At 41.4% G+C, this 13572-nt stretch overlaps 1 protein-coding gene and 1 long non-coding RNA gene across 4 annotated transcripts in view; one reads left to right on the forward strand and one right to left on the reverse strand.

Moving 5' to 3' along the window:
• Window positions 1–4714: 4714 nt before the first annotated feature.
• LOC118394252 (FMR1-interacting protein NUFIP2-like) lies at window positions 4715–12644 on the reverse strand. Of its 3 annotated transcripts, none has more exons than XM_035787529.2 (4): window positions 12488–12644; window positions 7186–8904; window positions 7013–7045; window positions 4715–6896 (listed from the first exon to the last, which is right to left on the reverse strand). In XM_035787529.2, the coding sequence occupies exons 2-4, from the start codon at window positions 8717–8719 to the stop codon at window positions 6832–6834; spliced, it is 1632 nt and encodes a 543-aa protein (XP_035643422.1). In that variant the 5' UTR covers window positions 8720–8904; window positions 12488–12644; the 3' UTR covers window positions 4715–6831. The 3 variants fall into 3 exon arrangements, with proteins under 3 accessions (XP_035643422.1, XP_035643501.1, XP_035643385.2); XM_035787608.2 differs by lacking the exon at window positions 12488–12644 and adding an exon at window positions 10683–10786; XM_035787492.2 differs by lacking the exon at window positions 12488–12644 and adding an exon at window positions 10262–10566.
• LOC127929952 (uncharacterized) overlaps window positions 10399–13572 on the forward strand; it is a 3456-nt gene continuing 282 nt past the window's right edge. Inside the window, exons 1-2 of the long non-coding RNA XR_008136389.1 lie at window positions 10399–10432; window positions 12931–13011. This is a non-coding gene — a long non-coding RNA (uncharacterized LOC127929952). The remainder of the gene's footprint in view (window positions 10433–12930; window positions 13012–13572) is intronic.

The following is a 13572-nucleotide window of genomic DNA, read 5'->3' on the forward strand; positions in this document are numbered from 1 at the left end:
TTTGGTAAAACCTTCTTAATCTATATGCTATGCATTTCGGCAGGATTTTTGCAGTGTTAGAGGCCTCCAGTTTTTTTAATGGACTGGATCTTTATACTTACCATCTGGGTCCTGTTTCAGTAGTAATGAAATCAGACCTTCTTGTTGAGCACCTGAAAGTCCACCATTTTTATAGGAGTAATTAAAACATGCTAATAGTGGATCTTTGTGTACAAAAAAAGGTCTGATATACCTCTACTGGCATACCATCAAGCCCTGTTTTTAGCCCAGACTGAAAATATTCTCAAAGTTCCTCCACTGTAAATTGGCCTTCACACAGGTCTTTCTGTAAATTTGTTAATTTTACTTTATTATTATTAGGAAATAAATCCTTCCTTACAGTTAACATCATTCAGTGGAAATGGAGGGGATTGATATGAAAACATATGCTTACATTTTTTTGCTTCCTTTTTCAAAATATAATTTTGTGAGTCATGGATAACTCCATCATTTGTAACTAGTTTCTGTAAATTCTTTTTGGTAGCATTTCTATGTTGAAGATTCAAGAAAATGTAGTGCATTTTTCACAATTTTCCATCCCATTCGCTTTATTCTTGTAATAAATTACACTTGGTCGTCCTTGAGTAAGTACTTCCAATTATTTTAGTTTTTCCTCTAAACTATTTTGTCCCTCTATAGTAAACTACCATTACCATCGACCTGTGCTGTTATTTCCTTTATTAGTCTAATCTACTTTGACCTAAACTGCTTTTGTTTTAATAATGAGTGTTGTATTGAATGTCCTCTAAAAGTACATTTAAAAGTGTCCCATACGATAAGGTGATCTGCTGTACATACACTATCGGTCAAAAGTTTTAGAACACCGACTCATTCAAGGGTTTTTCTTTCTTTTTCCTATTGTCTACATTGTAGAATAATAGTGAAGACATCAAAACTATGAAATAACACATATGGAATCATGTAGTAACCCAAAACGTGTTAAACAAATCAAAATATATTTTACATTTGAGATTCTTTAAATAGCCACCCTTTGCCTTGATGACAGCTTTGCACACCCTTGGCATTCTCTCAACCAGCTTCATGAGTCACCTGGAATGCATTTAAATTAACAGGTGTGCCTTGTTAAAAGTTAATTTGTGGAATTTCTTTCCTTCTTAATGCGTTTGAGCCAATCAGTTGTGTGGTGACAAGGTAAGGGGGTGTACAGAAGATAGCCCTATTTGGTAAAAGACCATGTCCATATTATGGCAAGAACAGCTCAAATAAGCAACGAGAAACAACAGTCCATCATTTCTTTAACTTCTTAGTTATAGGCCCCTTTTTTCTCCATTTCCTGTCTGAATGACGTGTCAAAAGTAAACTGCCTGTAGCTCAGGGCCTGAAGCCAGGATATGCATATAATTGATACCATTGGAAAGAAAACACCTTTGTAGAAATGTTAAAATAATTTAGGAGAATGTAACACAAGTGATATGGTAGGAGAAAATCCAAAGAAAACCAACCGGAATCTTTTTTTTTCCAGAGAGACCATCCTCTTACAAATGCAAGAGAAAGGTCATATTGTAAATTAGCTCCCTGAATGAAGTTCCTATGGCTTCCACCGGGTGTCAGCGGTCTATGTTCAAGGTGTCAGGCTTGTAACTTCAAAAACTAATAAGAAATAACAGTTTAAGTAGGACACGGTCTTGGAAATGTGTGTTTGACCGCGCCTTGAAGAAATTATGCACCTGCTAAAATCGTTTTCCTATTGAACTTTCTGAAATAAATATTATAGTTTGATTACATTTATGGTATCTGAGGAGTAAATAGAAATGTATTATGACTTGTTGAAACAAAGTTTAGGGGTATATCTTTGGATTCCTTTCTCTGCAAGTTGAACAAGTGGATTACTCAAATCAATGGCACCAACTAAACAGACTTTTTGGGATATAAAGAAGGATTTATTTAACAAAATTACACTACACGTTATAGCTGGGACACTTTGGATGACAAATCAGAGGAAGATTTTCAAAAAGTAAGTGAATATTTAATTGTTATATGTGAATGTATGAAACCTGTGCTGGTGGAAAAATATTTTGATGTGGGGCGCCATTCTTAAACAATCGCATGGCATGTTTTCGCTGTAATAGCTACTGTAAATCAGACAGTGCAGTTAGATTAACAAGAATAAAAGCTTTCAGCCGATATAAGACACTTATTGTACCTAAATGTTAATTATTTATTTGAATTGTGCGCCCTCCAGTTTCACCAGAAGTTGTCTCGCTAGCAGGACAAGGTCAGTCAATACAGAAAATGTCAATAACTTTGAAAGCTTCTTCAAGTGTTGTCGCAAAAACCATCAAGCGCAATGATGAAATTGGCTCTCATGAGGTCGACCACAGGAATGGAAGACCCTGAGTTACCTCTGCTGCAGAGGATAAGTTACCAGCCTCAGATATAAGGGAACGATGAGTGGATAGGAGGCAATCTGTAATTTCGATTAAGACATTAACCTCTCTGGGATATGTGGGCGTCCCACCTGGCCAATAGCCAGGGAAAATGCAGAGCGCCAAATTCAAATAAATTACTATAAAAATCAAACTTTCATTAAATCACACATGCAAGATAGCAAATTAAAGCTACACTTGTTGTGAATCCAGCCAACATGTCAGATTTCAAAAAGGCTTTTCAGCGAAAGCAAACGATGCTATTACCTGAGGATAGCACCTCTGTAATCAAAGAGAGTAACCATAATTCAACCCTGCAGGCAAAAACGCTAAAATAAAAATAAAATTTGTGCCTTACCTTTGATGAGCTTCTTTTGTTGGCACTCCAATATGTCCCATAAACATCACAAACGGTCCTTTTGTTCGATTAATTCTGTCAATATATATCCAAAATGTTCATTTATTTGGTGCGTTTGATCTATAAAAACAATGGTTCCAACTTGCTCAACGTGACTACAAAATATCTCAAAAGTTACCTGTAAACTTTGCCAAAACATTTCAAACTACTTTTGTTACACAACTTGAGTTTTTTTTTTTAACGTAAATAATCGATAAAATTTCAGACGGAATGATCTGTGTTCAATACAGGAAGAAAACAAACTGAAGCATGCTTTCTGGTCACGCGCCTCTATCTAACAGTATACTTCAAGTGACCCTCATTCAAGATGGCTGTACTTCTTCATTACACAAAGGAATAACCTCAACCAATTTCTAAAGATTGTTGACATCAAGTGGAAGCGATAGGAACTGCTTAGAAATCTGGATTCCCAATGAAAACTCATTGAAAAGAGAGTGACCTCAAACAAAACAAAATCTGAATGGTTTGTCCTTGGGGTTTCGCCTGCTAAATAAGTTCTGTTATACTCACAGACATGATTCAAACAGTTTTAGAAACTTCAGAGTGTTTTCTATCCACATGTACTAACAATATGCATATCTTATCTTCTGGGGATGATTAGCAGGCAGTTGAATTTGGGCATGCATTTAATCTGGACGTGAAAATACTGCCCCCTGTCACCAAGAAGTTAATGAGTAAGCTAGGACGGATGTCGTCAATATGACTATTTGCTCAGTAGTTTTGAAATGTACAGCTACAGAATTCAGAACATGGGCTGTTCTTACAATATTCTCCCTGTACACCAAATCAGAACCGTAGGATAAACAAACGGGGCAAATAAGCAGACAATGAAAGCTCTATATTCGATGGTTACATTTCTATAAAACAGGATACGAGGACTACATGAAATATGTTTAGCATGTACTAGAAAGAGGCTCGAGTTCCCGACTTGCAATTCCGGAGTTGGATGACCATTCAAAACATATTTTCCCAGTCGGAGCCCTGTAGTCAGATATCTCAACTCCGAGCTTCCAGTTGTTTTGAGTGCGGCTTGACAGCACGGCCAATGTTTAATGTCTATCCTTTTAAGCTTGGAAAAGAGACCCTTTCACATCTCACTATTTTATGTAGCCTAATGTTTGACTACTAGATTGATTATTTTTTATTTCCTGTTATTGATTGACCAGTAAAAAAGCATTTTGAATGCTGTGGATATATTTTTCTATTGTCAGATATGTAATGCTGTGTATAGCATAATAAAATTGGTCTATTTTTGTCTGGTCATTGTTACATCTCTGATGTTGATCTGATATTTCACTTCCTTACCAAAAGAATGTCTGGCTGCATACAAATAATTTCCACAAGGTTTTATTAATACCAATGTGGAACAAATTATTTCCCTTATTTTCATCTCCTGTTAAGTTCTACAGTTTCCAGCATGTTAGTCTCCAGGAGACACTGACAGCAAGCGGAAACAGAAGGAAATAAAGCATCACATTTTGCTTTAAAGTGACAGGTTAAAGAGGTAGTACCTCATCTCTATATTCAGTCAACATACTGTACACATCTCTCTTCAGACATGTCTGTCCTCTTTCTGCTCACTGATACACTCATTATATTGGTAAAAGGGCGGTGTTGAGCAATGACTCAAAACACATACCACCTCCTTGTCTGGCAACTGTAGGCGCACGCTCGCAGCATGTGTAGAATCTATTAGGTCCACTAGTATTATTCTATACATTTCTGGCTGTGTATGTCTCTTGATCCATTCAAACCTCAGATTTGTCAAACAACCACTAATATATGGAAATGAATGATTCGGACTGATTTAATTTAAGGGACAGTTAAAGATTTAATTGAGTGTGCTGTAAGTCATTAAATAACAAGATGATGCAAAATGAGCTGTAATTTTTAATAGATTGTTAAAATTCTTACCATAACTACAGCAGGAAAAGAAAAGTGAGGAACAAACTAACATAACTTAATACAAGACAGCATGAACAGTCGAGACATGGCACAACTTGCAGGTGGAGACATACTTGACGAAGCAGATACAATTCCAATGTTCTTGTTATAAAAAGCACCCTGTATTTTGCGTTGACCCTTGACCATGTTTGTGAAGATACACATTATGCATGCATGCATGCGCACACACAGGCTATTTGTCTGTCATAACAGAAGACAGCGGTCCTTGAACTGGGTTTTTCAGTACGTTCTAATACGCCAGTCGCTGATGTCTTCTAAATACACTGTAGTATTATTTTAGTACCCAATGCAACGGTCAGAGATATTTGATTGTTTTCCAATATTTTAATTGCAATTAAGAGGGACAAAAAAGGAATTAAGGTGCCATAAATTTGCCATTATCAAAATAAAGATTAATTTTCACATTAACCTTGACAAACAGAATGTTCAAAAGATGTCCCCTGGCTTAGTTTGGCCACGTTAAAGATCAACATTGCCAAACAACTTTTGGCAACACCTATATTAGGTCATAAACAGGCTGTCCTATTTGAAAATTGCAGTGATTGTTAGGAGCCAAACAGTTCGCTGGGATAAATAGACATTTAAATTTAGTACATTTTATGCTTTAATTCTAGATTTAAAGTGCTGATCAGTCAATGTAAGCTAATTAAATTCACTTATGGTGACTCGGGAGAGAGAAACATCTAACAGTCTCAGAAAGGAGCAGCCTAACCTGGTCAAAGAGGCCAAGAATTCCTTTCCATATGAATTTAACAATTCTCCTCTGGAGGTGAAAAGGACTTGAAACAGTCCTAAGTTTCAGTTAAATCCTGCATTGATGTCAATAGGAGACTTGTAACATGAACATTTGCATATTTCTGGTTAAAATACTGCCCTGCATGAATCTCTCATTCTAAAGCATTACTACAGTAAAAAAAGTGAACACTGCCAAAGCGCCTATTCTGTGCAATGAGAAAAAAAAGACTGCCCAGAACTTTTAAAAACAAAATCTTAAAAGAAAAGGTATGCAAATATGGGGCATTCATTTGAGCATTGAGATGGTAAGTAGAGGTAGCATGTAAAGCATAAACTGTCACTATAAACTGGTTGATTTAACAGAAAATGAAAAGAGAAGGGGAAAAAGTATAGCCTCTGCGCAGTGTTGGTAACCACCACCACATCCTAAGGACCCCCCAAAAAAAAAAAAGAGTCCAGTATTAACAGAGTCCAAAGTCTTGAGACCGTACCTTGAGGCACAACAAACACACTAGGCCTCGGTGGGAGAGGGATGCATGTTCTCATGATTTGAACCTTGAACACAAATAAATTCCATCCATCTGTCCAGCCAATGACCTGGGATTTCTAATTAGTGTAATTCAGTTAACATGGGAACCAACCCCTCCATAATCCAAAATTAAAACATTTGTTTTACATGGGTTTACAAAAGCCTCCCCATGATATTTGGTTTAATCTAAACTAGAATTCGAGCAGAAAACCCCATCTTTCCACACTGTTTTCACATCTAGAAGGCAACCATTCTAAAGCATTCCAAGTCTTTCCCATTTGTTTTCAGTCAAAATACAATATGAGACATCTGTGATACCTTACAGTTCAAATGTGAACATTTGGAATTCCTGTCTTCCATGACAGGCTAAGAGAGGGGCCATCTCTCTCCAGTATCCTGTGATTCCAAAGATGGGGTGGGAATGCAGAGGTGGTGACTGATTATCCCACATGATGTCCTCTACAAGCCTGTCTATAAAAATGGAAATTGAGGGAGAAATGTCGCAGTCATTCTTGTGGACACGTTTCCCGTCAAAAGGCTTGTTCCCCCATTGTTCAACCATCCTGTAATCTCCCGAATGACAGCATCCCTGTAAGAGGCTCAGTGTGGTCTGTCTGTGGTGCTGCTGTACTGTGTTCCCTCTACGGCACAAGCTGCTCATATCAAAGGAGTCCTGCAACATGAATCTAAGATAGGAGAGGGAGCAGTTCCTCCAGGGCACCGTTTCATGAGGCAGCAGCCAGGAGAGGGTGTAGCGCTCAGTCATGACTTAACTGAACAGGCCCATCCTTGGACTGATCATAGAACACAACTCCATTTGAATCTAGAGGGAGGGAAGTAGGACACGTCAGATTTGCTCAGCCAAGACATACTATACCAAAATAAAAGACAAGGCTTTTCGGGTTCTCTACAATTATATGGCAGGAATTACTAACTCACCTTGTTTTTGTAAATTCTGAATATATTCAATTTCTGTAAAAATATAAAACATATTTAGTAGTGTGAGAGATTCATAATTATTACATGCACATGCACTTCTTGCTCTAAGGACCAGCCATAGCAGGTCAATTATTTAACTTTGTGAATGAACGTTGAATGGAACAGCTACCTACCTTTAGTGTGATAAATAACAGCAGCTTTTAGATCGAACGCCCCCCAGCAAGATCCTGGGTCGCAACCCTTGGGGTGGCAGGGCTCCTTGGCCAGGACAGACACAGGTTGAGCAGGGGAGGCAAGAGGCAGCTCAGTACCAGGGTGCTTAAAAGAGGAGGACATTATGGCACCTCTACTCCCAGCCTCACCCCTCAGAGGGTCTGGGCCAGGGGCTTGGCCTCCCAGCCCAGCATCAGGGCCAGGAGCCAAGGGAGGGCCTGATTTACCAACACTGCTAGGGGCTTGGGAGATAGTGAGTCTGTCCTGTTCGTACGCCTTTGGGAAGAGGGGTTTGTCGGGTCTCAGAGTGGAGGTAGCAGAGACTTGTAGAGGCAAGGCTGCAGGGCCACCTCCCTGAAAGGTGATCTCCACGATCTGGCCTTTCCGGGCTGGCTGCCCCACTAATGCCGGCCCCACCCCAGGCCCTCCACTGGGCTCGTTGATGAATGACAGCCCCCACTGGTTCTGGAAAATGTCCACCAGAGATTTGGGATTTGTCTTAGTGGCAGGTGAGTCCACTTGGCAGGCGCTGGAGAGGGCAGGTTGCATATTTGAAGTGCCTAGGGGATAAACAAGGAGACTGGCCTTTCTCAGTTCTCTAGTAATCATGGAGGGGGTGCCTGACATATCAGTGCCGTTGCTGGACAAGGATGCTTCGTTCTCCCACTTGCTGGCAGGGGAGACAGGCATTGGGGCAGTGCAAACAGTAGAGGTAAAAAGGGGCACAGGGAGAGGGCAGCTACTCCCCTCTCCAGATAGGGGTCCATTGGTGAAGCTAGGGGAGGTGATGGTTTTGACAGCAGACATGGGGACTTGGGAGAGTCTGGTGGGCACCTGGGACTGGGGAGGTAAGGAGTCACCTGCAGCTTGGACTGCTGCTTTGTTTAGATTTTCTTTCACTTTACTTGCATAACTAATCTTGGGCACTGTCTTAGCACTACTATTGTCCACAGGAAAGACAGGGGGTGGTTTAAAGAGGGTCCATGAGTCCTCTTTTTTGGAGGTAAGCTTGGCTTTGCCCAGCCTGTCTTCGAGCTTTTTAACAGAGCATGCTGCAGCCTTTTCCTCAGAGGTCCTACACTGTAGTTCACCAACCTGATCCACAGGGGCCTGTGCCACAGGTGGGACACCTTTGATGGAGGTGGGAGACAGAGAGCCTGCAGCTGTTTTGGCAGCCTCTGGAGTGTGAGGCTCCATCTCATGTTTGTTAGGGACCATAACTGCCTGTATAACAGCCTTCTCCTGCCCAGCAGTCACACTCTCCTCAGCCATTACACTCTCCTCAGCCATTGCACTCCTCTGAGCCCAGCGTTTCTTGGGAGTGATGTATCCACTCTCAGAACCACTGCCACCACTGTCTGGTCCAGTCTTGCTGGGGTAGCCGTTAGCATACAGACCAGGGTTGAGGAGCACAACGCCATTTGGTAAAGCAATGGACTTGCTCTTGCTATCACGTGTTTTCAACTCTGAAGGAGTGTCATTTTTGCAGTTCATACTGTTCTTAAAATGGCTATTACGACTGCCTTTTGAGTGAATGGCGAGGAGCTTCCCAGGAGGTTTTGGTTTCAAGTTAGAAGTTTCATGTTGCCTGCTGCTCGAGTAATGAAGGGCAGACACAGGAATAGGGGCAGAAGGGGTGTCCTCTCGCTCCACTCGGGTTCCATTTATTTTTCCATTACCTGATGACATGACAAGAAAACAACTACAATCACACACACTGTACTTGCATAGAGTAGGCCTAGATTTGTTTAACTAGCTTCACCCAACTGAATACACGGCTGTTTTTTTTGTCCATAACGATACAGGCTATCCAATGAAGTCATATGGATACACTCTGATGTGCCTGCCATATTTCCTGCAGACAATGCAAAATCTGATATTGAAATAGTGTTCATTTTAAATATTAAATGTGAATACATTCGAAAGAGACAGTAAGGCCCTCTCACATGACTAGATACATGTCATTGCCAATGCTAGCCTGCAGATCCGACCCACTTGCTTACAGCTGTACTAGGGTCGGACAACATTTCTGTGTATAATTAGACACCAAGGAGTCGGCACAAGATATGGCTCAGAAAACATACCTTAATTCAGGATGAAAAATGCCTTGTACTCCGAATTGTACCATTATACCAACTGTTACGCTAACAAGATTAAATGACTGCAAAAAACTAACAGCCGTTCAACCTTCTCTGTGTAATAGTTAGGATAATGGTAGAACTAAGTAAAACGCATTTCTCATCCCTGGATTGAGGTACGTTTTCTGAGCCATATCCTGGGCCGACTCCTTGGGGTCTTAATATACAGAGGAATACTTTCTGACCCTAGTACAGCTCTGTAAGCAGGTGGGTCAAATCTGCTGGCTATGCCAATGCCAGAGTAGACTCGAGTTAGTGACACGAGCAACAGGCCCAAAAATAACGATAGAGTTTCGCTAGCTAACGATTACTATTTATGTCAATACTCAGACCATAACTATTACAATTACAGAAATAAACTATTTCTGGCGGACCGGGGGCGAAGAGTATACGCTGTTTGCCGTAACTAAGTTAATAATTAACTAGCAAACGTTTAGCGGAACATTCCAGAGAAGCCGGTTCGTGTTGAGATAGCTACATTGACAAAGGATAACGTTTGCAAAAGTGCCACTCAGCTGACTAACGTTAGTTTCACGTAATTACATCGGACTTGTTGGCTGGTACACTTCTTGAAATAATGTCTGGCTGGCACTACTGCTAACTGACTAGCTAGTTAACTAGCTGGCTGGTTATTAGCCAGTGAACAAGGTCAATGTCCCGCGAATCATGTCGCGTTAGCTAGCTAACGGCTAGCCAACGTTCACTAACCGTACCAATCTTTAGCTACTGTTAGCTAACCACGAACAAGACACTCCCTAACAACGCTCTCTAAAAAGCCCCTAATTAGCCAACGAGTTAGCTCATGTTTGATATAATAGCTAGCTAGTAACCTAGCAGCAAGCTGGCTAGTGAATGCTCAAAAGTTTGTTGCTAATAGATTATGGAGGGACATTCGGACCCGTTTTCTCCGTCTGCGCTTCCTCGTACTGGTGTTGATCATCTTCTACCCATGCGTTCGGGGGACCGGGGCGACTCTCGTCTACATGCTTCAAACATCCCTCAGACATCCGTCCATCGCGCCGGTCATCCATTGAAGTGTAATGCAAATACACGAAGGCTGCCTCCCCTAGTAAGCTAACTAGCTAGCCAGTGGCATAGAGGAAACATTCGGACTGCCCAATCAACGCCCATGACTTCATTTCATGAATGTCGTTGGGCTTGTTCGAGTCGATCAATTTTCTCAAGTCAGTCACCATCATAGGCCACCGTCTTTCAGTGTGTTGCATTAGGTTTAAGTATATGACTTGCGCCTACATGTTTTTTTACAAAAGTCATGTGATCAAATGTCATGAAGTTTTGACTGCGTTTTAAACACATACCCTCCTTGCCTTATGCCCTTGGGGGAATCCCCACGGCCATCATTGTCGTTGGTACAAATGATTAGCCAAGAAAGGGAAACGTAAGCCCAACAGCCCTAGTTTTTAGTAGAGTTTGAGTGTTCAATTATGTTCACTCCTTTTATTTAAGTAGGCAAGTGTTAAGAGTTGCGTTTTTCGAATCCGGTATCAGGAGGAATAAAAGACAGAACCTGTCGTTAATTATCTTTAATTAAATTCAAGCAATAAATGGTAAATGCAATTTTCGTATATACGGGCTCTCTGTCCCACCTCGCAGGGCAAACAGAACTGACAGGATGTACGTAAACAGTTGTTCTTATACTGTGACATTGCCAGCAGCATACCACCCTGCATACCACTGCTGGCTTGCTTCTGAAGCTAAGCAGGGTTGGTCCAGGATGGGAGACCAGATGCTGCTGGAAGTGCTGCTGGAAGTGGTGTTGGAGGGCCAGTAGGAGGCACTCTTTCCTCCGGAGTAAAAAAATATCCCAATATCCCAGGGCAGTGATTGGGGACACTGCCCTGTGTAGGGTGCCGTCTTTCGGATGGGACGTTAAACAGGTGTCCTGACTCTCTGAGGTCATTAAAGATCCCATGGCACTTATCGTAAGAGGGTGTTAACCCTGGTGTCCTGGCTAAAATCCCAATCTGGCCCTCAAACCATCACGGTCACTTAATAAACCCCAGTTTACAATTGGCTCATTCATCCCCCTCCTCTCCCCTGTAACTATTCCCCAGGTTGTTGCTGCAAATGAGAACGTGTTCTCAGTCAACTTACCTGGTAAAATAATGGATAAATAAAAATATATAGTTCCAACCTGTCTGTTGGCCTATCACAGAGGCTGAGTTTGGTTTAGACTTGCCCAGCCTATCGCAGGCGCTCAGGCTGGTCCCCCACCTTTTGGCGCTTCTTGGAGTCCACCCTCTGTCGATGTATAGATTCACTGTTCTGGTATCACACCCTAGTTACTGCAACTACTCAGTTCCCGTTATTGTGTTATTCAGTGTTTTCTAATTCAATCAAACCTTGTGATGAGCCTCCCCTCCCTGTACCTGATTAATCACAACTTTGTAAGATACAGCAAGTCACACCGTGTTGCTAAACATCGTCACATACAAACACAAGGACACAGCATCTGCTGGGCTGTTATCTACAGTTTTGCAACATGCAGCAGTCTCAGCATGTTGCTCGGTCCTTGACACACACACACACACACACACACACACACACACACACACACACACACACACACACACACACACACACACACACACACACACACACACACACACACACACACACACACACACAACTGCTTTTCAAACAATTCAATCTTACGTGATATAGTAGTGGGTTATAGAACATGGACATAAATCCTCACACAAGTCAGTTAAGAAAAAAAATCATATTTATAATGGCGGCCTACACCAGCCTAACACAGACGATGCTGGGCCAATTGTGTACCACCCTATGGGACTTGCAGGCACAGCTGGAAACAAACCAGGGTCTGTAGGGATGCCTCTAGCACTGAGATGCAGTGCCTTAGACCGCTGCGCCACAATTAAATTCGCAATGATTGTACATCCACTAAGAAAAGTCCACAAAAACCTCAAATAAACATTGATATGAAGAAGTCAACATACAAGTGTAAGTAAAAACAATGGTGCTACTAATGCACATAACGGCTCGTAAAAGTAATTATGTTTTTGTTTGGTTTGCCTTTGAAAATTTTAGCTTGCACAACTTTCCCTGATACCACACTTATACATTGTAATTTTCGATTTACCTGATATGGTCGGATAGCTAATATTCGATGTCTGCGGATGCGTTGTCTTCTAGCCAAGATATGAAATGCAATCATAATTGACTGTAGCACACACAACAACTACCATGGGTTCCAGTATGACTGAAAACACAACCATGGGACGGACAAGTGACACATTTAAAAAAATAATTAATTCTTCCCTCTCCCTGCAAGTGTCAATTTGTCAGACGTCATCAGAAGTATCCACTTAATTTGAGGGCTGAGGGGAGAGGGTGTGTCTTTTTACATTTTCGGAAGCCCTTGAATGCAAGTTTCTCTATCCCAACTTCATCCTATCATAAGGATGTTTTTGTTTAGGTGTTAAACACCTAAAGTCCCTACTGCTAATACATGGAGCATTCCACCGGTCACAAATATACCATAGTTTCCGGGGTTCAACCTCACAAGTCCTACTTTCTTTCCAGGACACGGCACATGTTTGACGGCCTCAGGAACTATGCCTCTTCTGACCTCAGTATTGCGAAGAGGGGAGGAGAGTAAATGTGGTAAGTGGATTGTCTGGATATTACGTACCCAGAATAATGTAATAAATCTAACCTACCAGTAGGTGGGGGAATATACACTGAAACAACGCAATAGTGTAAAGCTGCCGCCATCTTTCAAAAACAGTTATAGCAAAGATTTTTTATAACTAAACCAAGATAGATCACAGTCTGTCATTTTAAATGGAAACAAATTAGTCATAGTGGGAAGAACAAGCAAGGAGGTGGGCAGAGGCAAGCACGAGCTTGCGATATCCTTTTGTCACGTTCGAGCCGGCGTTTGCAAATTTCCGTTAGGGGACGCCCTGCACTCTGAAGTGTGTAACAATTAAATTCGCCTTTGCACTCCTTCTAAACAAAGCAAAGGGGAAAGTCTACAAAACTTAGTCCATTATGTTCATGACATATTGTAGTTTTGGGAACAGAAAACTGTATTGAGATAAAATGCTTAATCGATGAGAAATTTAACAGAATCTCGGCCAAAATCAATATCGTTCCATCTTCTCCCTCTGCGGCCACTGGGATTCCTCTCACTACCATAATTGGCATTTCTACATCTGGTGA

Source organism: Oncorhynchus keta, chromosome 1, assembly GCF_023373465.1.
Source record: "Oncorhynchus keta strain PuntledgeMale-10-30-2019 chromosome 1, Oket_V2, whole genome shotgun sequence".
In the NCBI taxonomy this organism is placed as follows: domain Eukaryota; kingdom Metazoa; phylum Chordata; class Actinopteri; order Salmoniformes; family Salmonidae; genus Oncorhynchus; species Oncorhynchus keta.

Coding starts and splice junctions, on each gene's coding strand:
- LOC118394252 (XM_035787492.2), bottom strand. CDS start 10,394: ATGGATGACCGGCGCGATGGACGGATGTCTGAGGGATGTTTGAAGCAT. Junction 7,046..7,185: donor TGTTATTTATCACACTAAAG/GTAGGTAGCTGT, acceptor ATATTTTTACAG/AAATTGAATATATTCAGAAT. Junction 6,897..7,012: donor TCAGAATTTACAAAAACAAG/GTGAGTTAGTAA, acceptor CCCTCCCTCTAG/ATTCAAATGGAGTTGTGTTC.